Source organism: Micromesistius poutassou (assembly GCF_964030765.1).
Source record: "Micromesistius poutassou genome assembly, chromosome: 3".
NCBI lineage: Eukaryota > Metazoa > Chordata > Actinopteri > Gadiformes > Gadidae > Micromesistius > Micromesistius poutassou.
Genome location: NC_140273.1, coordinates 11761741 through 11786131, shown reverse-complemented (window position 1 = coordinate 11786131; position 24391 = coordinate 11761741). Strand labels below are relative to the sequence as shown.

General features: G+C 44.1%; 1 protein-coding gene across 3 annotated transcripts in view; it reads right to left on the bottom strand.

The window, feature by feature from the left end:
• Positions 1–745: 745 nt before the first annotated feature.
• coro2aa (coronin 2Aa) overlaps positions 746–24391 on the bottom strand; it is a 29109-nt gene continuing 5463 nt past the window's right edge. Inside the window, exons 1-12 of one of the 3 annotated variants that reach the window (XM_084465679.1) lie at positions 19512–20230; positions 13253–13453; positions 11220–11336; positions 9730–9879; positions 8403–8582; positions 6795–6911; positions 5949–6053; positions 5757–5853; positions 4316–4428; positions 3393–3483; positions 2323–2573; positions 746–1892 (exon numbers count right to left, since the gene is read on the bottom strand). In XM_084465679.1, coding sequence (XP_084321805.1) covers positions 1764–1892; positions 2323–2573; positions 3393–3483; positions 4316–4428; positions 5757–5853; positions 5949–6053; positions 6795–6911; positions 8403–8582; positions 9730–9879; positions 11220–11336; positions 13253–13453 — 1551 coding nt within the window. In that variant the 5' untranslated portion in view covers positions 19512–20230 and the 3' untranslated portion in view covers positions 746–1763. Of the gene's footprint in view, positions 1893–2322; positions 2574–3392; positions 3484–4315; positions 4429–5756; positions 5854–5948; positions 6054–6794; positions 6912–8402; positions 8583–9729; positions 9880–11219; positions 11337–13252; positions 13454–19511; positions 20231–24391 lie in introns of those variants that run through there. The other 2 variants (XM_084465678.1, XM_084465680.1) reach the window with 2 other exon arrangements.

The window sequence follows — 24391 nt, the reverse complement described above, 5'->3', positions numbered from 1 at the left end:
ATTAGTTAAGCCAGTGTGCCAGTGTGATGACGGGTGTACCATAAATACGATATGAGGCATGGTGCATTAGTCAATTCTACAATCTATTCTTCAACCATTTCATCAATTAATAAAAAGTGAAAATACACCACAGAGCAACATCTGAAGCAGGAACGATTCTCTCGTTTTGGGTAGGCCAAGACAATTAGCAAGCAATTATCAGTGAGTACAATAGTTATTTTAATGCATCTTAATCCTCCCCAGGGGCCAGAACCAAAACACAGCTAGCTAGCTAATGTAGCAAACGTACCTGGGTTGTAGTGCGTGAAGAGCAAATCAGGGACTGCGTGTAGCTAGTGCAGGCAACATTTTCATAAACATTTAAAAGCAATTTTGACGAAAGGATTAGAGCCAAAATGAAATTTTGTAATATGTTTAAGCAAGATAATGGAAAGCATCGCTATATATTAAACTTTGTTTTATAAAAAGGTAAGTAAAAACCATTTGCCCCAATTTAAAACACCAGATGTAAGACATTTGTCCAATTAAACACCAATAAAAAAAGATTATGAAAGGAATATATAATTAATCCTGCATTCCAAAGCATCCATATAAAGTTGTTAAATAAATCCTTGACATTAACACACGTATGTGAACAAATGTACTTCCCTGTCATTCAATGGGACAGGACAATGGCTTTGAAATGTCTTCACAGTGGCTGTACAATATCACAAACTGATACTAGATATGTTTACATATTGCATGCTGTTTTTTTAAATTTATTTTACACATTTGGCTTAGTTAGTCGAGTTTGGATTTCCCTTTGTTTGTGTCAAAATAACTCTTAAAACATAATAAATAAAGCAATAAAAAATAACAATTCAACATGCCTTGATGTCATCAGGTTTTCAAGATGGCTGCTGTAAAATCAAAGCATATCAAATGTTCCACTATATTCCACTAGTTGTTGATTTTTGTACAGTTATTTAAATACATACTCTTTATGCAGCGCTTTGGAACTATAATTCCCTGGTTCCCCCCTGGACTCACTCACTCTACTCTTGCACACTAACAACATCTTTCATTAATGACATCAGACCTCTACTACCACACCTGTTTTCACACACAGTAGTTTAAATATGCCAAAAGTACAAAGCATTAACAATTTGTTCAGTGTTACCTTACATTCAAAACTGATGTCTCCTGCCATACCGCTGCGTCTTTCGCATATAACAAATGCACAATCAAACTGTTAATCTAAGAGGCACATATGTCTGACCTTTGTAGATTTCTTATTGAAAGGTATAAAAAAAAAAAACATTCCTGAAAGTTTGCATAGCGTGTTAATATGTGTGTGTGAGCTCCAGTAGGTGGGTGTGGTCGGGGGGGGGGGGGGGGGGGGGTGCAGGTGCAGGTGACTGGTGGATGTTCGTATATTCAAATGATGTAACGTCATAGAGACATATGGTTAGAGCGTATCTACATAGCAAAGCGAGTTGTGCCTTTTGTGCAGCATTGTCTAAAGCTAATTTTGATAACATTTGTTTGAAAAAAAAAAGAATCCCTGTAAACACTCACAGCACGCACACACACAGAATGGAACAGGGTGTGGTATAGTGATTGCTTTTGGTTTGATTTTGGCTTTGGATTAGGCTCCCTCATCTCAGAGGGCCAGGAGAGGGAAGTCAGTGGAGGCAGGAATGAGATGACCCACGTTACGATGAATCAGTCCAACGTGAAGAACAGTCTGCGTCCGAGCGGGCCCCTGTGGGCTCTCATGGGCTTTAGGAGTGCTGGGAGTTCTTGACGTTGTTGATCTCCAGCTCCAGCTGCATGATGCGGACGTCTCTCTGGTTGAGAAGCTCCCGCAGCCGGCGGATCTCCTCCTGTTGCTTGTGGAACTTCAGCCGCAGCTGTAGGGCACACACACACACACACACACATGCACACACACAAACATAAAGACACACATGCATGCATGCAAACACACGCAAACACATTTTACAAACGCACAGTCTCACACACACACACACACACACACATGCAAATGCCCACACACACACAGACGCATGCAAACGCACACATATCAATGCAAGGACAGGCACACACAGTAACACATACACATGCAAAAACACACACACACACAGACGCATGCAAACGCGCACACACACACACAAGCATATTAATAACCAAAATCGATATAATCATACAATTGTCAGATTACCATCATGCTGATAACCAAACCCAAACAAACTACAACCAACGATGAAGTATTTATTATTCCAATCAAATTTCCACCCATTACAATTCAGGTAAGCAACCACCAGTTCACAGCCATTGTACCTCGTTCTCTGTCTTGGGGGGCGAACACAGGGCCAGGTCCTGTCCGTTGCTCAATGGACTGCCGTCCTCTTGTCCCTTATCCTTGCCACCATCCTCTTTGGAACCCTTGGTGCTGTCCAGCTGCCCCTGGATGTAGGAGAGCTGCAGGAGGCCCGGCCTGCTCTGGGACCTACGGGTGTCTACGCCCTTGACCAGGCTCAGGTAGGAGTCTGCTACTTGACTCCCAGGCTTCAGGTTGATCAGCACTGGGTCTGGGGGTCAGATGTGGGAGTAGGCAGGAAAAGAGAGGGGGGCAGGGGCATAAAGGCATACAATACAATGAATACAATGGGGGCAGGGTTTGACCTCTACCCAAAAGGTTAAAAGGTTTCTGGTGAAACATTTATTTAGTTATTTAGTTTAGTATAAAGAAATACACTATCAGAATTAGCTTGCTGGTTAGCCAGCATCGGAAGCCTAATAGCAAGATCTAGCCTATGGAGTATGAGCTATTGTTTAAAAAGCCACCTAGCTGATACAGAGACTGCTTAGAGCTCCATTTAATATGCAATTAAACAACCTTTCCACCAGTGGAGGTGAGACTGTTGGAAGGGGGCGGTAAAGTGCTAACAGTGACTGATAAAGTTTATTGATAGCTCTAATAAAAGTGTTCCTCTTGAAGCCAGATGATTGTCAAAATGAATAGCATGCCCCCAGTATTGCATTCCCATTAGCCCAATTCCCCCTTTTTCATGATTTAGAACAATAGCAGAATGGTAGAAGTGTAGAAGTACTACTGGCTGTTTATGCGTTCCGTACACCTCTATAGCTGTGCTCCACAAGAGCCACAGTGCTTATGTTTTGTTTCTGAATGCCAGGGTTCTGCGGCAAGAACCGTCTCAAAGAGCATCCTAGGCGCACAAGAAGACGTCTGAATACAGATGACAATGACAATCCACAGAGATCAGCAAATCTCACAACAGGTGGGAAGAAATATGGCTCGACTTGTTTGATTAATTGTTTCATAGAAAAATTATGAGACTCATTGAGTGGCATGCACACACACAGACACACACGTGCACAGCGCTTACCTCTTTTAACACCGTTGATCCACTCCTGTGAGGTCATGGCTGGAATGTTACCGGGGGTCATGGGATATATGTCTTCTTGGTAGGACTCCGACTGCAAAACACAGTCGCCAAACCATGAAACGTACTTTCATGGTTTCAATATTCAATATTTACTTAGCAGATGCTTTTATCCAAAGCAATGTGCAGTGAGGTAGGGAGCAGGTAGGGGGTTAAGCCTAACTTATATACAAGAGCAGGCATGAACCATAAATGATAGAAACACCACCCCATTTCATACATCAATTTGCAGCGTGCTGTGCGACTTTGAAAATGTTATTTTATTTAAGGTTTTATTTGAATTGGGACAGATATAAAAACATAGATAAGCGTGAAACAATCATCTTATGTATGCATCATAGTGTTTTTAGCCAAAGCTAATTCACAACACTTGTCCCTATTAGGGCATTTGGTTAAAAATAATAACACAGATTAACATTATTAAAAATAGGAAAATTAAAATGGAAGTGAGATAAAAAATGGAAGAGAAAATAAGACATACAGAGAGAACACAGTGTAAAAAAAACGAAATATGAGAGCAATATTGTTGCTGAATAAGCTACAATTTTGTATTTCTTTTGAATGTGAAAAATGTAAGGATACGTTTCAAGTGGTTTTGAGTTTTGAGTTCCATAACTTTGTCCCTTTTATTGAAAAGGCAGTTCCAGAGCGACGTTACGGCAAAGCAGCGACTACAAAAGCCCTGGTCGTGGGTGGACTGCATGCAAACTTCCCCAACTGATCATCAAGGTGACGAAAAATTCCACTTAAGGCAGCTTGCTCAAGTAGGCCTGCAGGTGGACTGTAGCATTGTGGTGTGTGGTGTGTGGTGCATGGTGTGTGTGTGCGTGTGTGTGTGCGTGTGTGCATGTGTGCGGTTCTCTCACCCTGCGGGGTACAATCATAGAGACTGGTTCGATGAGGCTCTTGATGGTCACCAGCTTGTAGAAGCGGAAGACCTCGCACGAGGTGACATCCAGCCCCCTCTTGGGCATCACGCCTGGGGGAGGTGGACATGCAGGGGGAGGGGGGTTATGGAGGTACACACCGGGAGCTTCCTCTTTGGAGGTTGGTAGACATGTTTTAGGCTTGGCATCGGGGGGCTTAAAGAGACTGTGGTGTGTTAACATCGAGAGCATGTTTCAGGCGCACAAACCTTCTGAATAGGTAATGTGTTACCTATTCAACACCTATAGCTTCCAATTACTTATAATTAGTACTTTGAACAGATACTTCATTGAAAGTGATTTACAGGCATTTCAGATACATGTTATGAAGGAGCAGGTAGTAGGGGTTAGGCCAGCGTACAGTTAGGCCTCAGGCACCAGGGATCGACCCCGAAACCTTTCAAGCTTGCATTCAAACTGACACAATCTTTAGATACCCTTCTCTGCGGCCATCATGTTCCAACCAGTACTTTCCCTTGTGGTATAACAGGTTTAATTCATCATGCACAGTATGGTGCATTCACAGTGGTTTGTCAACTGACTTATGATTTAAAGCCCTCTCTATAAGCCTCGGCCCTAGTGGCTAGCTAAAGTATTATTACTTAGAAATTGGATTTTACTGTATTAATGAAATATGGATTAATACAGTAATAACATTGGAATCCTTCCGTATGGCTCATATTTATTTATATATATTTTTTTAAAGGGTCTAGGTAAAACAAAGTAAATCATTCTTAGTCTTGACTTGAACCAAAGTAAATCATTCTTAGTCTTGACTTGAACCATTGTGTGTATACTCAATGCCTCAATGTATACTGTATGCCTCTTTCCAAACGGCCACAGTTGTTCTATGTGACCGATGTGTGGTCGGTTTGGTGTGTTTGTTGTGCTTGTTGTTCAGCCTCAGGTAATGAATCCCTGGCCTCTTTTGGATATTCAAATACCGCAGGTCTATTTGCACGTGAAGTTCTCTAGTGGATACAAAAGCATTACCAACACAGATCCGATTTATGATGACAAATTTAATCCATATTATAATATCCAACCACAGGCATACAGAACTGAATATATGAAACACTTCTATTGTTGTAGTTCTCTGGAATATTCTCTGGAACAGCCAGCCAGAGGAACTGAGGGCATCACAATATTAATATAATAAAATCTTGAAACAGACCTTTAGTGAAGCTTACTTCTAATCCACTAATCATGTGGTATCCATTGTGCAGACTTTCAGTTTAAATCTCCCTCTCAAATATTATGAATTATTTTGTGATGATATTTTAAACTCATTGAACTAATTGTTCTAGTTCTGCTAGAACGAAGGTGCTTTCTAAATACGTTTTGAGTGACACGATGTATAGGACGTAACGCGCGGCCTTACCCATTCCTTTCTGAGGTAGCAGCGAGCGGTAATCCGTGAGATAGTGCAGGTAGGGCTTCTCCACGCTGATCTCATAGTACCGGAAGCTTGCGTCGCCCTGGGACAGAGGGCACGGCGATACGCATTAATACCCGCTATGGGTCCTCACTTCAGGGCCGTTTTATAATGACAGCTGGGGTGTGTGAGACCCACCTTGCCCACGACGTACAGCATGTGTGTGTCGGGGTCGTAGAAGGGGAACAGGATCCCGGACCCGCCGTCCAGGTCCTCTTGTAGCAGAGGCACAGAGAGGTCGTCCTGCGCCAGAACAAGCACATGTGCATGCAGACACACACACAAACACACACACACACACACACACAGTTCCACGCACACAGTTGAATGCACACCCACACAAACATTTATGCGCCCGCATACACACAAACACACACACAGTTGCATGCACACACAGTTGCACGCACACACGGACACACACACAGACACACATGCGCGTGCACAGTCAATGGCTGTTGTTGTCAATACCAGTCCACCATTAATGCATCAACATCATCTCCAGAGCAGGGCTCTATCACTAATCCCTACTGACATAATCCTTAACCCAGTTGTCCGCATCGAAATGCAACACGTGACATTTCAAAGACCCACTAGTTCACGTATCTAATGTTTATACTAAGAAGGTCACCACAACACGTCATTTAAACACAACATAATTATTTAATATTAAATTACCTGGGTCAACACTTTTGTATATCTTGCCGTCAAATTCAAAACTGTGTCAGCCGATTTGTCCACCAGATGGCATAGTTTCACCAATTCACGAGAATCATCATTCCACAAAGCACTTTTACAGTTTTCTTCCCATCCATAGTTTCCCATCCACATCTCACATCTCACAATACTAGCTAGCGGTGCTAACTACATATTCCTCCTTCTAACACTTCTAACTGTGTAGTTTTAGTAACAGTCTTCCGCTGTTGTCTGGCAGCATAGCCGTGTGTCTTGCAGCAATGGTGGTCTGTCCTGCATGGGCAGTCCTACCTGTTTCCACAAAGCTATCTGTCGGACATTCCAGCACGAGGTCCCTGTAGTCAGGATCATCTTCAGGTTGCCCAGGATCAGCACCTTGGCAGCTCTGTGGATCTTGGTGTTGGACTCCTACGGACATGACAAAAAGAACGTGTCAATGTTGTGCACTGAGGATGTTGTGCACTAAGGATAGGTTTTTCATTTAGGTTTTGTAGTATTGATCCCATCTGGGATCAATAAAGTGTGACCTCACTTAAGTGTCAATACTACTTTATAATGTAATATGTTATTTGGTGGACCCTTTTATGCAAAGTGTCTTGTGAGTGGTTCCATTCTTAGCATGGCTTGCTCTATTTGGAATCCAAGCCCTGACCCTGGCAGTGTTAATGTCCTCCTCTATCAGTTGAGCGAGAGAAGGAATCGAACCCCGAACCCTGGCAGTGTTAACACCTTGCTTTACCAGTGAAGCGGGACAGGACCACTTAGTCACTGAATACAGACATAGTGCTGAAACAATGCTTCTACCGTACGATAAATCTGAAATCCTCAATGATCACAACATCAGAACATTGGTTCACAACATCCAGGGAGCTTCAGGGTAAAAATAGACAACAGAAAACCAGGCAGTTTTTTTCTGTTGTGTCAAGCAGTTTTTTTTCTCCTTTGGTATCAAATTATCGTTGTTCTATTTTTATCTGGAATCTAAATCTGATACCGGTACTGTGTATACCAAATATTGTTAATGATCTCTGGAAAACAGAGTGTGCCAAACATTTCCATGCTAATATGGTCAAACTATTAAGGTGAACTGCTAACAAATAAATAAACCAACAAAACGTAATACCAGACTGTCTTGGTCGCGGCAGTCTGTCTACCTCCAAGTGAGGCTTTCCGTGAAAGAGCCATAGCGCCTGCCATCGTGAGTTATTAAACACTGTTCCCGGGTCAGTAGAGCTATGTGCTTAGCCTAACCTGGCTAGGACGTGTTAGTTATGGCTGTGTGGTGCCGGAGAGAAGGGGGTTCTGTAGTACATGGAGTAATACTTTTGGGGGGAGGGAGGAGAGGTTCTTACACAACGCCGGTGGTTGTGGCTGAGGAATGTGTGATACCATGGTGTCATCTCGTAACATCAACGTACCCGGTCACGCTACTAGGTAATGATTCACGCCGTCGGTTTTAAACCTCACATGTGTCATTCTTGCTTCAAAGAAAAGGCCCCCACAGTTTCAGAATAAAAGCCTCATTGGTTTTAAAATACACACATGTTTACACTTCCATGCACTAACAGAAATGTAGGAACCTTTTGAAAAAAGAAAAATGACCACCAAATATCAAACAACTGTGTAAGTCTGGCTTCAGAACAAGGGCCCCTGAAGTTTCAAAATAACAGCCTGTTGGGTTGAATCTCCAGCTTAACTGGTAGAACATGAGAGCCAGGGGTGCAATTCTTATTCCCCTTACCATACATGCCCACACATGTCATCGTGTTGTATTGTCAGATGCTTTAACATAAGGTCTCCATTATAAATGGAATATCGTTTTTGGCCCACAGATGTACAAGCTCACACCAACCCTTATATGAACACAACACACACACACACACACACACACACCCCTACCTGCAGCAGGCTCCCGGTCTGAGGTTGTATGAGCCGGACCTTGCGGTCTTTGCAGGTGGTGGCCATGAGGCTGCCGTCGGTGTTGAAGGCCAGGGAGAGGACCACGTCAGGGTGGTGGCTGATGGTCCTCAGGGGGTTCTTTATAACCTGCTCTGGGCAGTCCAGGTTCCAGATCATCACCTGGACACACACACACACACACACACACAGACGAACACACAAACACACACACGCATGAAGACACGCACGCACACACACACACAGGCAGGCACGCAGACACACGCAAGCACACACACATGTACGAGCATACACACAAACAGACACAAACAAATGCACACAATTCAAAACACTTCATTGAAATTCAACAATTGTAGTGTGTCAGACCAGTATGTGTACAGGAAGCTCCGGCCACAGCTACAGCCTGTCCCTGCTGACCTGGAGCCTATACCTGGCTAGCTGCTTAGCTATGCACTCCTGACCACCATACACAAACACAGAAACAAAAACACACACAGGCACACCCCTCCAGGCCATTTGCATCAGTACAAGCGCTGCGAGAGAGGTGAATGCAAAGTGGAATTAATCCGTCATTTGCGTTGACTCACAGAACGTGCAGGAGAGAACGAGTAGAGGACTTCAGAATCAGGACTGGGCGTGAGCTCTCACATGCACACACATGCACACGCGCAGAGGACAACACGCAGACACTGAGACACAAAACCGCATTGCACACACAGACACACACACCCACCCAGACACCTTTTATTGATGGTCTTTATAGGTCAAGGGAGTGGCGATCAGCATGGTCATTACCATAATCTCAACCACACACACCTGACTGCCTGACCTCACCTGATGACTCATCTCATTCCTCAACACATTATGGTGTGGGTGTGTTTACATATCTTTTTTTTTTGTATGATTTATTGATTTTGAGATTTTGAGCGTAACAGATATACAGTACACCTCATACATAAAGTGAAATTGAAACATTCTGTGAAACAAAGAGACAGTTACCCCCAACTCCCACCCCCCCACCCCCTTCCCTCCCTTACAGAGAAGTACCAATGAAACAGGGTATAATGGGTTTTGATACAGGTATTAATGGTAGTGAATATTGGCCATGCATGCCTTAATATACAGAGACATACGTATATGAGTCATGCATGCTCATTTGGTCACGTGTGTGTATATATCTAGATATATATAAATGTGTGTGTGTTAGTGTGTATATATATATACACATAACTGTTTTTGTGTGCATATATATGTGTGTGTAAATATATATATAGAAAATTGCGGTGTGTGTGTGTGTGTGTGTGTGTACCTGGTAGTCGTATGCAGTGCTGAACAGTATGTTGTTGGCGGTGGGGTGCCACTCCAGCAGCCCCACCCGGCGGCTGTGACCCTGCAGCTCCTTCCACGGCACCGTCAGGTTCCTCAGCAGGCCCTGAGGAGGGATCTCCCACACCTTCACCTGGAGCACACACACACACACACACACACACGTTTATACATCTACACACACACACACACACACATGTTTCGACATCTACACACACACACACACACACACACACACACACAGACACGTTTATACATCTACACACACACACACACACACACACACACACACACACGTTTCGACATCTACACACATACACAGACACGTTTATACATCTACACACACACAGACATGTTTATACATATGCACACACTCTGATAGACTGATAGGTTTATACATCTACACACATAGACACGTTGAGACATATACACAACATACACACACACACGGAGAGGTATATACAGTACATCTACACTACACACACAGACAGACACGTTAAGATATCTACAACACACACACACACACGTTTAAAACATACACACGGAACACACATATACACATGCACGTTTATACACATATATGCCACAAACACCCACACACACACACAGTTGTACACATATACACCATACACATGCACACACGCACACAAACACACACACAGACACACAATCAATAACTGTCCACTCAGTGTTTGGAGAAGCTGGAGACATTGTGAACTGTAATGTAAACGGTGGATGGTTCCTTTCAACGGGTGGTGTCGAGTTTCAATAACACGACCCTGAAAGTTTATAATATCTGGTGATGATAGCCAACAGTAGCTAGTGAGCTACAATGATCACGCTCTTCCCATCTGTGGTGTTCACAGTTTGCAGTGGAAATGAACCATAAATAATATGTTGTTTGTCAGAGCTGTTGTTATGTTTCTATGTAAATGCATCCTCTCCCTCTCTCTCTGTCTCTACCACATGCAAAGTATTATGTCTATTAAGTCTACCCCAACATGCCAACATGTAATCATTATGAATTATTTAACTATGACACATCAATCACTTATGTGAAATCATGAATGTGAAAGCGATACCAAATAAATACCATTGAATCCTTCCCTTTATGCTGAGTGCATTCCAAAAGGTGTCCTCATAATAAAGGCCACTTTGTTCTTCCCATCTTAGGAACCACAGATCACCCTGTTCCTCATACACTTCATCTGCTGCTAAGATTCATATCTGCTTTAACAACCTGCTTGGAAGTGTGAGGACTTGTGGGCGGATGTGTATGCGTGCATGTGTGCGTGTGTATCGACCAGCCGTGATGCACTCAGATGCAGTGTGTGTATGTGTGTGTGTATGTGTGTGTGTGTGTGTGTGTGTGTGTGTGTGTGTGCGTGTGTGTGTGAGTGTGCAGACCGTGGTGTCCTTGAAGCAGTGTTTGTGTGTGTGTGTGTGTGTGTGTGTGTGTGTGTGTGTGCAGACCGTGGTGTCCTCAGAGCAGGAGGCTATGCAGTAGTCATTGAAGGGGTTCCACTTGAGGTCCAACACGTTGCTGCGGTGGCCTGTGACCTTGGGGTGGTGGGGATCCACCTTCCCTGTCTGGAGCAACACAACTCAACTTAGAACATAAACACACGCGCACACACACACCACCTGTACAACACAACACTAACACTCACATTAACACACACACACCCACTTCCTGTAGAACAAAACACAAGTAAATGAACGGAGCTAATCCATACTACGACCATAAATAATTTAGTTAACTTAATACCGTGTTTCTGTAGCCATCCCTACTTGTTAGGGACCATTATACATGCCAATATTAAGTTATTGTACAGTTATGATCGTCTCATTGTTGTGGTTGTATGTTACGGTTCAGACAAGTCACAAGTTACAAGACATTTAACCTACACAATGTTGGCCTAACATTGTAAAAAAAAAAGCCCTAGTTACAAGGGATGAACACATGAATGACTTCTCTTCTTTGACATTCCTATTCATTACTTCATCTCTTGTGATTGGTTCGGCAGTACAGCTTTAATAGGCCCCTCCCCCGGCCCGTCAGCGAGAGGTGCAGACAGGCTCCTGCGTTTGCTGTCGGCTTGGACATTTCTGTGTGCTCGTGATTCAGAGATCCTCCCCACAGGTTGGGGCAGGTAAACCCGACCTGGAAACTAGAACCTTAAAAACACAAACCCTACAACAGCACACCTTTAAGATAAATAATCCTTCTCTACATTTATTTTTATACCAGGGGGAGTATTGGTATAATGTTACTTAATAGTAACTGGTTTGTTTTACAGACGTGTGTCGGTTTTGGATGGGTTGTGGTTTCTTGGTAAACGGTAAAAGCTCAGAGGTAAATTCGGTATTTCATGTCAAAACTATTTAGCGCTATCTCATCCGTCCTGTTTGTCTGTTTCTTGGACACAAAACAATGACACGCGCGCTCGACGTTTCGGGAGCACACAAAAGTGCCTGTGTGTGTTCTGTGCAGTCGGTGGAAACTAAGAAGACTTTCAAAAAGTGAAATAATAAACAAATAAACAAACTCCAGGTGGGTGATGTCATTCCTGAGCTCCTCAGCACTGTATCTGCCCATGCCGGGGGGGAAGAGGTGATAAATCTGCCAGGCCCTCTTAAGAGGCAGGAGTGATGGGAGGGGTGGAGGGGGAGTGGAGGAGGGGGAGAGAGTGGGATGGGGTGGGAGGGGGAGAGTACAGACAGAGATGTGATCTGGCTGGCCCGATCACTGTGATAATTATACAAGTCTAATTTCTATTTCAATGTGTTTCATTCACCGCTTCCAGAATTGTGGTAGTTATTAGAATAGAGAATAGAGATAGCTGTCATTTTCATCCATTTTCATTTCAGTGTGTGTGCGTGCGCGCAAGCTTGTGTATGTAGCAAAAGTCTGTTTGTTGTCATGGTTTAGCAGTCATTGTTCTCGCTCAATGCCGTCAGACGCCATAACATCTCCATAAGTCTTGTTTAAATGTTCCATCTTGGTTTGCTTCGTCCAGACAACCCAAACAAACATCTAGGCGTTTGTCTGAAAAGCCTTTGGTTGTACTTCTGTGTGTGTTTTGAGAGCGCATACAATTAACTGTGTATACTGTGTATACGCAGTTTTGTTTGTAAAAGCGTATTATTTTCAGAGTGAGAGCATCACTTTTTGACCGACAAATCAGTGTGTACAGATTTGTACATACAATAAGACACCCCATTTAAGAACATGTTTTCAGCTGTTGTAACTGTCGACAGCGGCTGTCATTGCCTACTCTTCTTCGACTCTGCAGGTTTCGTTGGCGTTTCATTCTTTACGGATGTTGTTCCTCCATGGCTGTGGTTGGCTGTCATATGGAGTTGGTTTGTGATGGTTTTGCGGCGGTGGCGTTGTCGGTTGTCTGTTTGTCGGTTAGTAAACGTTTGTCGTGGTTGCTCGGTGGTAGCGGCTTGAGGTCATTGCTTGGGGGGGGCGGGGCTTAGGGGGCGGGCGGCGGACTCACGTGGTGGACGGTCAGCACCACGAAGGATCCCCCGCCGGCACTCTCGGTGATGACGGCGAGGAAGCGGGGGTTTACGGCGCAGAGGTGGTTGTCGTGGACGCTGCGGGTGATGGGCACGCCGTCGTAGCAGGCCTCCTTGGACGCCGGCTTGCCGAACACGTGGCGGAACTTGGAGCAGCGGTACTGAGGTCGCCATGTCATCTGAAAGGAGAGGAAGACACTTTACCAAACGAGGGCCGGACAGGTTATGTTGTCACCAGTGGACTCCTGACAGGCAAGACAGGCAACACCGCATCTTGGCGTGATACACACAGCTTTCAGCGATTAGCCTGCAGCAATAAGAAAACACATCTGTCCTCTTCAATGCTTGAATCCAAAGCCACTTACAGCGAATACAGAAACATGACATTCAGGAGACAGTAGGATGTCTACATTAGGGATCGAACCATTGCAGCCTGGGAGTCACATACCCTTGCTGCTATCTTGCTGCCTCAGAAAAGTTTACACAGAAAACCCAAACACCAGCGTCTGTCAAACAACCTTCAACAACCAAATCACACATTTAGTCTATACAGCCCAAGACGGCAAAGACACATGCGTCAAAACATTGAATTTAATCAAAGGATAATACAAAAACATTACGTAACATTGACAAAATATAACCAAAAAATGACTGAAAGCAGGCGATTGTCAATTTTGATAATGCATGTGTAAAAGAGCAGTCAGACTGAGCCCAGGGCAGGTCAGACACTGTGTGCAGGGCCGTCCTGTATGTTATTAGTGGGTTAACGCTAGGGCCTGTGTCAGACCTGCCAGCATGTCTGCTCTCCCTCCGTCTCTGCTCTCCTCTCTCTCTGGCTCTCAGCTAGACGCCGTATTTGTCTACGTCAATATTTTACTTTAATCGTTTTGGGTTTTCTTTTTTTTTTTTACTACTTCACATTTATTTCTACATGCAATCATACAAAGAACAAATATACAACAATACAAAACAACATAGCACATGTTCACTCCGCATTGACCCATTCAATTCAAATCATATTACACATACAGCAGGTACCCAATTCAACTAATTCAAGTCCATATGCAATCACCCATGTATTTTTACCACATAGCAGTTACATCAGGAGACACTTCCTCCCTGTTGATGTTATTGAGAGTTTGTATCCTTAATCAGTCTCTTCAGTTGCAGTATTACAGGTGCCCACTTAACATTGAAAGCATCAGTCCTGAGTTGGAGGTTGGCTGTAATACTCTCCATCAAATAGACATTTTTTACTCCTACCCTTCATTGTTGGACAGTTGGTGGATTAACATTCCTCCATAGTACAGTTATCATCTTTTTTGCGATCAACAGCATCACCCTGATTAAATACACCTGATTTATACTTATATTTCCTGGAGTCTTTCGTTTTGGGTTTTCAAATGATAAAAAAAAAGCAAAGACAATAATTAAAACTTTCAAAATTATTGTATGGAAAAATTATAATCTTTTTGAATTGTTATTACTGTCCCGTACATCACCTGTGACTTCCAAATGTCCTGCATTTAATTTCTAGCGCATTTAGAATCTTATCGTATTATCTTATATAGCCTATACCTGCACATCACCATGGCGACACCTCCAAAACAAAGCAAACAACCAATTGAAATTCTGCGTTCTGCTTCGGTTATTCAACGTTTATTGGGTAGGAAAGATGTAAAAAAAAAACTCCAGCGACGCCGCCAGCTCAGCCCAACGGCCGGCGTTTTAAAATAAACCATCGGCCGGGTGACATCACCGCCCGGCCAGTGGAAATAACAGAGTACTGGTCGGAGGGGAGGGGACCGCTACACCACCTCGCCACGGAGGGCGATGGAAACAAGCGATGTGGATGACAGGGGACCGGAGGACTGGGAGGGAAAGGAGGAAGAGGAGGCAGGGAGGAGGTGTAATTCCCTTTTTTTTCCCCTCGTAAAACGGAACCTCTGGAATCAAGCACCAGGAAGACAGGGAGTCGCATGAGGAGGCGGAGGAGAAGGACTCTCACCCCCAGGGTGGCGCGATGGAGAGAGAGGGCAGTCAGAGACAGAGGGAGAGATGGAGAGAGAGATGGATGGAGAGAGAGAAAGAGAAAGAGAGAAAGGGAGAGAGAGGGGATGAGAGAAAGAAGCAGTGAAAAATAGAGCGAGAGAGGGAGAGAGAGAGAGAGAGAGAGAGGGCAGCCAACACCACCTCATTGGAATGTTGAAATGACAAGGCACTCCTATGGCCTCGGCGAGCATGGCGAGACCAGCCATGGTGGAGGTCAGCCCTGACGGAGGCCAGCCCTGACGGAGGCCAGCCCTGGTGGAGGCCAGCCCTGACAGAGGCCAGCCCTGGTGGAGGCCAGCGCTGATGGAGGCCAGCCCTGACGGAGGCCAGCTCTGGTGGAGGCATGACGGCCTTCAGTAAACACAGGAGTCAGAGCTCTGTCAACAATCTCAGTGCAAAACTATTCTTCATTCAATCTGAGCCATAATTCTCGGCATAAGCGTATTTTTCATCATATTACTATGCCATTAATATCCTACCTTTCCTATACTGAGGGGAGGAACAACCATCAGCCATCGAGGGCTCCCCTGTCTCGGGGTCTGTTGGATGTCAGGTAGCAGACCAGGCTGACAGCCACCTGTCAGGAGCATGAACCACTGGGCCAGTGACCCCCCAGTAACCCACCAGCTGCTCTTCTGCTGCACGTGACAGTTGTCTGGTTTGCATGACAGTTCTTTATTTTTTTTGCTACATAATGAACCGCTGTCTGAGTTAGTTACGTTCAAAGTGTTTTTTGAAAGGCTTATCCATCGAACACATGGACGGCACATTGAATGAAGTACCTTGAGAGCAATAAAAGAAAAGGAACTTTTGTGTGCGTGTGTGTGTGAGGGATGTGTTTTTCTGTGTGTGCGAGAGAGTATATGTGATTCTCTGTGTGTCTGTGTGTTGTGTATATGTTCGTGTATTCGCGCATATGCGCGTGTGCATGCCTGTCTGCAAGAGAGTGTATGTTTGTGTCTCTTTGCGTGCGTGTGTTTGTGTGTGCGTGTGTGTAAGCGGTAGGCTGAAAGTGACAGCTAAGCATCCTTGACAGGTGCGGGGTTCTTAATCTGAACAGGAACACCTCAACACCCCACCGTCTCATCTCCAACAGAGGGGCTTAAACTAGCAGGGGGCCTGGAAAAATCCGCTGTTAATATTGATATTTTTAGATACTTTATCCCTCTCATCTTCCATCAGCAGGTAAAGGACGGTGCGTTGCCCTGTTTGGTGTCAACACAGATTTGATGATGAGTCCTGTATTGCTCAGATCTATTTTTAACACAGATGAAGCCACCATGGGCGTCGGCCCAGAGACGCTACGCATGCCAGCTCCCTTAGCTTTTAAATGCCAGGAGGAGGAAAAATTGTATCATCACAGAGGTACATCAGATGTCTGCCTGAAACCGGATCTGCAACATTAGAATCGAGAGGTGCACAGGAAATGCTATGCTACACCCGGCCCAAAACACACACGTGTGTGACTTTTCTTTTCATCCGTTTTCATGGCCTTTTGTGCCTTTATGGACGGGACAATCCCTGGAGAGACAGTGGAAAGTGGGCAGAAAGAAAGAATGTTGCATAGGACGGCACGTGGGATTCAAACCTAGGTCTTCACTAGATGTATTGCCTAAGAGTTTAGCACACTGCTAGGTAGAGCCAACGTTTTTAAAAGTACAATTTTGATTTCATACTACTCCTTTTTTTAAATACATTTAATGAGGTTAGTCTCATTAAGATCAAAGATTTTTGAAAACATGGCATACATGTAGAGAAACTAAGTACCCGTTTACGCCTGTCATTAAAATGCACTTTGGGCAATCGGATATGAATCGATATCTCCAAAACGCATAAAATGACAGGTGTATTTTGAATGTATTTTAGCGATGTCCAATTGATTTCCAAATGCATATTAATGCCAGGTGTAAATGGGATCAAAGCTTTATTCATATTTAGCATTCCAAATGTTAACCGCTAAACAAGCCTGAAACCATACCTGCATCAACAACACCTGCACTCATTCCACCCATGGCCTCCATAAATCACTAACCTCAACACCCCACCTACCTAGCCCCCACTATGCCTAAATCTACACCTTTATAAGACACTCACCCACCTTAACCTATCCCACTAAACCTTTATAAGTCACCCTACCTAAACCTAGCCCTTTACACCTACACCTTTTATTAAAACACCCACCCAAACCTAGTGCCCACTTACCTACTCCTTTACAACCCGGCCCACATAAACCTAGATCCCATGACACCTACAGCTTTAAGACCCGAAACAATCTAGACCCAATCCCTACACACACCCCACCAGCCCTCCCCATCTCTAGACCATTACACAGACACATGAACAAGACACCAACCTTAACCCCCCTGTTCTTATACCACCCCCCCCATCGCAGGACCATTACCCCTATGCCTGTACAATGCACCATCCCAAACCCCCCACCCACGTCTTATACCCCCACCCCCCCCTCTCAGGTTAATCTCCCGTACTGTTGTGTAAGCAGTCAAAGTGAAACTCCAGACAGGGGGGGATGCGTTGGCATAAGGAGCATAGGGATGTGTGTATGTGTGTGTGTGTGTGTGTGTGTGTGTGTGTGTGTGTGTGTGTGTGTGTGTGTGTGTGTGTGTGTTGTCCGACATGACAGACGGCCTACAGGCTGGATGGTCTTGTGCTGGGATAACAGTTACACATGTAATAGAGACTGTGCAGAAAATGCACTGTCCTTGTGACCCTGTCTGACTAAGTGTGTGTACTGTGCATGTGTGTGTGCATGTGTGTGTGCATGTGTGTGTGCATGTGTGTGTGTGTGTGTGTGTGTCTATGTACCCTTAGATTCTGGGTGTCACCGCAGAAGTAAATGCAAATAAAATAAAGTTAGTGTGAATATAAAATCGAACAAATTATATATATATATATATATATATATATAAAATAAAAAATATATACTCAACATCAGTAGTAGTAGTAAACATTGATTGTAGATGTGAACATTATTGACAGCTGAGGTAAATATTGTGTCATCGTCCCGTAGACATTCCTCAAGGCTAAATGCTGTCGGGTTAGATTCTGTGTGGAGCTTCATGGAAAGTTTCCTCCTCATACCCTATGCCTGATGGGCATATGCTGAGCATGCATCATTTCTCAGATACCTCTGAGTGAGGACACCCCACCAAGGCCCATATACTCACTCACACACTCACACACTCAATCACTCACTCACTCACACACTCACACACTCACACACTCACACACACACACACACACACACACACACACACACACACACACACAGGCCTCCAGGTTACTTTCCATGTCCAGATGCGAGATAACATACAGTACTCAAACAAATCATTAACTACAACAGGAATCTGGTGTAGGCAGGGTGTGGATTCCAGTAGGCATGTTTTCAGATGACAGATCGACACACATAAGCGATACACAGGGCTGAGTAGTAATTGAGGAACATGCTAGTTGAGCAAAATCCCGGTATTAGAATTGGGAGTATCCTCTTTAGTTTTACAATGTAGACACAGAGAGAAACTGGGCTACTACTAAGAGACTACACAAACACAGTTTCACCCACTCAGGGGCAAAGGTGCACTGATATTGATAGCAACTCAAGGCTTCCCTATCTATCTGTCACAATACTTTTATTGATTCTGACAAAAGCTGTCCCGTACACTTTCACACACATATCTTTATATTCCATATTGGGCAATTATTGGAATAACTAACTGCTTCAAGTGTGGAATGGGGAATTAAATAGAAATAATTGCACAATGTATGACGCTCGTTTGCTTATCAGCAAGGACAAATCAAGAGAATTCTATGAACATCTACATGTTTCAAGTAAGAATTCTCCATTCAATGGTAACTCTAAATGACGCTCTTCTACACGTCCAATAAACACACACACACAAACACGACACACACACAACCCACACAATCACACGTGTGTCCGATTTTCCAGGCCTCAGGACAGAGGTAATCTGTCCTGTAGTATCTCTGCAGTTTACCACTAAAGCGAAACTATGAATGAAGTGAATGAACAACAAGATAAGAACTGGGACAGCTTTAAATAATGAGAGAGTAGCGAATGAAGGAAAGAGAGAGAGAGAGAGAGAGAGCGAGAGAGAGAGAGAGAGACATTGATGAGACAGACGCCTGTGTGGTGGGGTGAGTACTTACCCTGTCTACTGTGTTGTGGTGGCAGACAGACAGAGAGATAGACAGACAGAAACACACAATCACCTTTTCCCCCCAGAGTGGTAGCAGAGTGGTGTGATCACCGGCTCCTCCACAGAGTACAGATCCTGCTTTTAGGGTTGAACTTTGACTCCAACAAGTGGCCGATCGCGGCTCTCTGGGGCTCCACAGCAGAGCGGCCGGAACCACAGGCTAGCCTACAACAACACTCTGAACGCACTACATTCAGATCCAACACTACAGACCGGGAGACTGCCTCTGTGTGTGTGTGTGTGTGTGTGTGTGTGTGTGTGTGTGTGTGTGTGTGTGTGTGTGTGTGTGTGTGTGTGTGTGTGTGTGTGTGTGCTTAAAAAGGCAGGGAAGCGTACATGAGTGTGTACACTCCTTAAAAAGGGTGGTGCCGAGAGGTTGAGAGAGAGAGAGAGAGAGAGAGAGAGAGAGAGAGAGAGAGAGAGAGACAGGTAATCACACACTCCCTCTTCCCAGTGTGCCGCTCCCTCCCGTCACTCCTCCGCAGTGTTTGCTCAATCAGAATTCCTGACTCTATCTTAGAGATAGACAGACGGAGAGGGAGAGCAGGGAAAACTACAGCTCCTCCGTCCATTTCTCTGCTTTCCCCCCAACTCTGCATGGAGTCCTACAGACATTCTCTCTCCTTTCTGTCTTTCTCTGCCTACTCCCCTACCATAGAGACCTACTGAGTCAACAAACCACTCCGCACCACAACAAACAAAACATTTCCATAAAAAGGAACAACCACAGGCTACATGGATGATAGGATGAGGGCTTGGTTCTCCTCGGTGAAACAGCACAGCAATCGTGATCCCGTTAACCCCGTTAGCCTTTGAGCTAGCACCAGGAGGCTACATACTTCACAATGTGTGTACACTCATGTACACTAATACATGAAGCTAATTAAATAATACTGGGGCCGGGTCGAAGTGGCTTCACGCTGAAAGTTACATTACGCAATCATGGCACATCAGCACTAGGGGCCTAGTAGGTCTGTGTGTGTGTGTGTGTGTGTGTGTGTGTGTGTGTGTGTGTGTTTGTGTATGTGCGTGCGGTGCGGTGTGTGGTCTAACAGATCGATATGAGGGCTGTCAGAGACGGAACAGCTGATCAGTGACAGCTGGTAGACACATAGTGAAGCGTGGCGTGGGGAACGGGGATATGGATCCATTAGGGTTTGTCGCAGAAACGTGCATGAGTGCATATTTGTGAAGCAAACCTACAACAGATATAATTTCCTCTGAACAGACACACACACACACACACACACACAGGTTTACCCTTTCAAATGTATGAACTATACATCTGCACCAAATATGTCCTTGTGTGTGCATTTAACACAAACACACACACCCAAAAAAAAATGTATTGGACACAAAAAGAATGCCGATGGACATATGAATGATGTTTGTTCTAGTTCAACGTAATAATAAACCTGACAAAAAGAACAAAAGGAGCCATTGAGAGGAGTCAACAGTGCTGAGGGCCCCGGTGTGACTTACTGTACCGCAAACAGCCCTCAAGGCAGTAAGCGCAATGCGCATCTTCTCGTCACCGTGGACCGCTGACAGACATCAAAGGGACAGACAGAACAGGAGTCGGCTAGACCCGTCGTCCTAGCCACTGTGTCCTCCAGTTCAAAGGTCACAGACAGAACCATCATTTTCCAGAACAAGTCCATCAATCAGTGAGTGCCGTCTCCAAGTCCTTAAGACGTCTAAAGGCACCCGACTTAATACTTTCATGTCGAAGTCTCGAACGGTAAATACGCATATGTTCATGAAAAAACAACGTTGTCCTCGTAAACCAGGCTCCTTTCCAAAGATCTGAAGATCGATGTGTTCGGTAATGACAGATCAGGCATCACAGGCTAATAACTAGCTGACTGTGAGAAACCGGGCCAGACACTTTGACACCACAGGTCCCTAATGGCCGCTGCCCTTCCTCCCTCCTGCTAGAACGTGTCATTGGTGATTAGCAGGCTGGCTGTTTTTTTTACGCTAAAACACCTGGTTTCAACGACAAGGGCCCTCCCACGTTTGAGTTAACCCCATCAATGATGCTTTTGACCGTTTTGACAGTGTGTTTGAATGTGCCGTCCTAGTGGAATATTTCTCTGCGCGGGTGAATCCCAATGCTAACGCAAATGCTAAGTCAGAAGCGCCACTGAGCAAATAGCAGCAACACCGTCGCCATCAAGGTTACTACACACGGAAGAAACACAATGCAGTCGGATGTGGAACCACCAGAAGCTCTTCTGAAGTCTGATGTACTCAACTCAATTAAAGAGGGATTAGTTTACCTGGCCCTGTGTTTGCTTGTTACTCTACACTGCAGGAGGCCACACCTGCTTTAGAGAGAGGTAACCTATTGACTCCATCCCTGGTGAACCACCAGTAAATAACCAACAACCTGGTATGAAACCATCTAGACATCTTGATTCACATTGCTTTACACAAAGAATCAAAAAAATAATAATATTGAAAACGGATTTCTAAAAATGGAATTATAAAGAGCTGAATTCAAAAACATGAATCATAAAACCTTAAAACCACATCGAAACAGTTCCAGATTTTAAAACTAAAGCCTGGAATTCAAATCCCAAAACCTACACAATGTGAATCAGAAACCTTAATAATAAACTCTGTTAATGATTGAATTAGAGAACCCAGGAGAGCTACTACTGTTACTATAGTAGCGATAGCTAGAAGACTTGTAGCGAGTGGAAACACATGAATTGGAATGGAGCCATGGTGAAGTGCATATTGAATAAATCCATCAGGAGAACAATGAGGAAGGAGATAATTATCTGGTTTATGTGTCTTAACAGGCCAGGCTGGGACCAAAGTACACTGATGCAAGCCACCAGGCTTGCAGTATGTCTTTACTTGCCTTAACTCGAGTCTGAATACTACACACACACGCAGACACGCAGATATACACAAACAGACGGACACACACACATTCTAGACAGACTATAAATCATTGAATAATCGTAAGAGCACACCACCAATACAAACAATGTGACAATGAGGTTTCCATCTACGAAATATCAGAAAAACCAGCAGGTAGAGAAACAAAGGGATGAGGTGAATTGAGCTAAATAAATATCCATTGATTAAAATAATAACAAAGATAACCAGTTGAGGGTGCATAAAAATATATATATTTAGGACAACCTGACATTGCATATTTGAGTTACTGCGGTAGTGGTGTGTCTGACCTCTGATGAGGCAGATATTTCAACAGATATTTCTGCGTGTCTGTGCAGCGTTACCTCATTCCTCCAGGGCTGACTCAAGAGAAGGTCAACATTAAGCATGAGGATGTGACACGTTTCTCATTGGATGACATCAAAGCCCTGCCTGTGCAACAGCTTTGGCAGCTGAGTAGTGGTGGATTTCACAGCCAGTAAATCTAAAGCTTTTAGTTTTTTTATAGATATTAATGGCCAATGCAATGTGAACAAGGCATGTACATGCACACAAAAACACACATACATATGCCCTTATGCAGACAGACACGCACGCAGCCACACACACATACACTAATCCAATATTAACCAAAACATACACCTTACATGTCTAACCCACATGTTACACATCTGTTGAGAATAAACTATTGGAACACAAGAAGTTCATCAACCATATAAATAAAGAAACAAAGAGAGACTAATTCAGAACACATATTGAAAGAAGAGAAACCTGGATTGCCAAATTCTTAGGGTTCAAATTCTTGACAGCATTTAAATAAACATTAAATAGGAAACATGTTTTGAGTTTTTACCCAGAACCACCTGAAACACAAGGAACAGAGGAACCACGAGAACACGCCCATGTCCCAGAGGATGAATATAACACACCTGTACTCTTAGGATCTAGTTATTTAGCAAACATTTTTATCCAGCGTGACTTCATATAGTTGGGGGTGAGGGCATCTTGCTCAGGAATGCCAACAGGTTGGCTGTGCACATTCAGTATTAAACCCAGGACGTTTTTTGGTTGGGAGTGAAACACTTCCAGCAGACTATCCTTTCCACAATGTTTCCTAAATGTATAAAAGGTATAAAAGAACAGTAGAACTGTCTCGCTTTGGGTAAAACAAAGCATCCACCACCAAGGTAAGGAGCCAACAGGAAACCATGAACCTAAATAAAAACTGCAGGACTTCACGTTCAGGCCATTAAGTGTACATAATTAACAGACTTACAGCAACCCTTTGATCTAAAATAAGAACACAGAGCCTCAAGTTACTAAAAAAGGATGCCCGTCTCCTCCAAGTGATACTAAATTACTCAAATCAACGTATTCAAACAGGAATGAGGATGATTCATGGCCAGAGGGGGAGAAACATGCAAATTGTTGATCTTTGTTCCTGAAAGATGTGGTTGGTTCTGACCCGACTGGCTGTGGTGAGAGGTCAGAGTATATCATAACCAAACCCTGTTCCTGTCCTTCTCCCTGGAGAGAGTCCCTGCTCTACCACTGTCTGGTAGAATGAGGTTAGTAATGTGAAACTGCCTCAACCTATCCTACAAAACGCTTTAAACTACATTTAAATGCCGGGTAGCATCTATAGACCACGGCTATGGTATAAATAAACTATATTATAGTCCTTTAATCCAAAAGTAGCACGGTTTTCATCGTGACAGGATAGCGTCATGATCAATACTGGCATCTGTACAGTAGCTTATGAGGGGCAGCCAAGAAATGTCATGTCTGTGGTTCTGTGACATAACTATTAGGACTGAGTGAAAGCAAAATGGTTTCAGCCCTATTTAAACAAACTCTATTATGACGTTATCCTCTGCTCTATATTGATCTATTTGATCTGTATGTGCACACACAAAA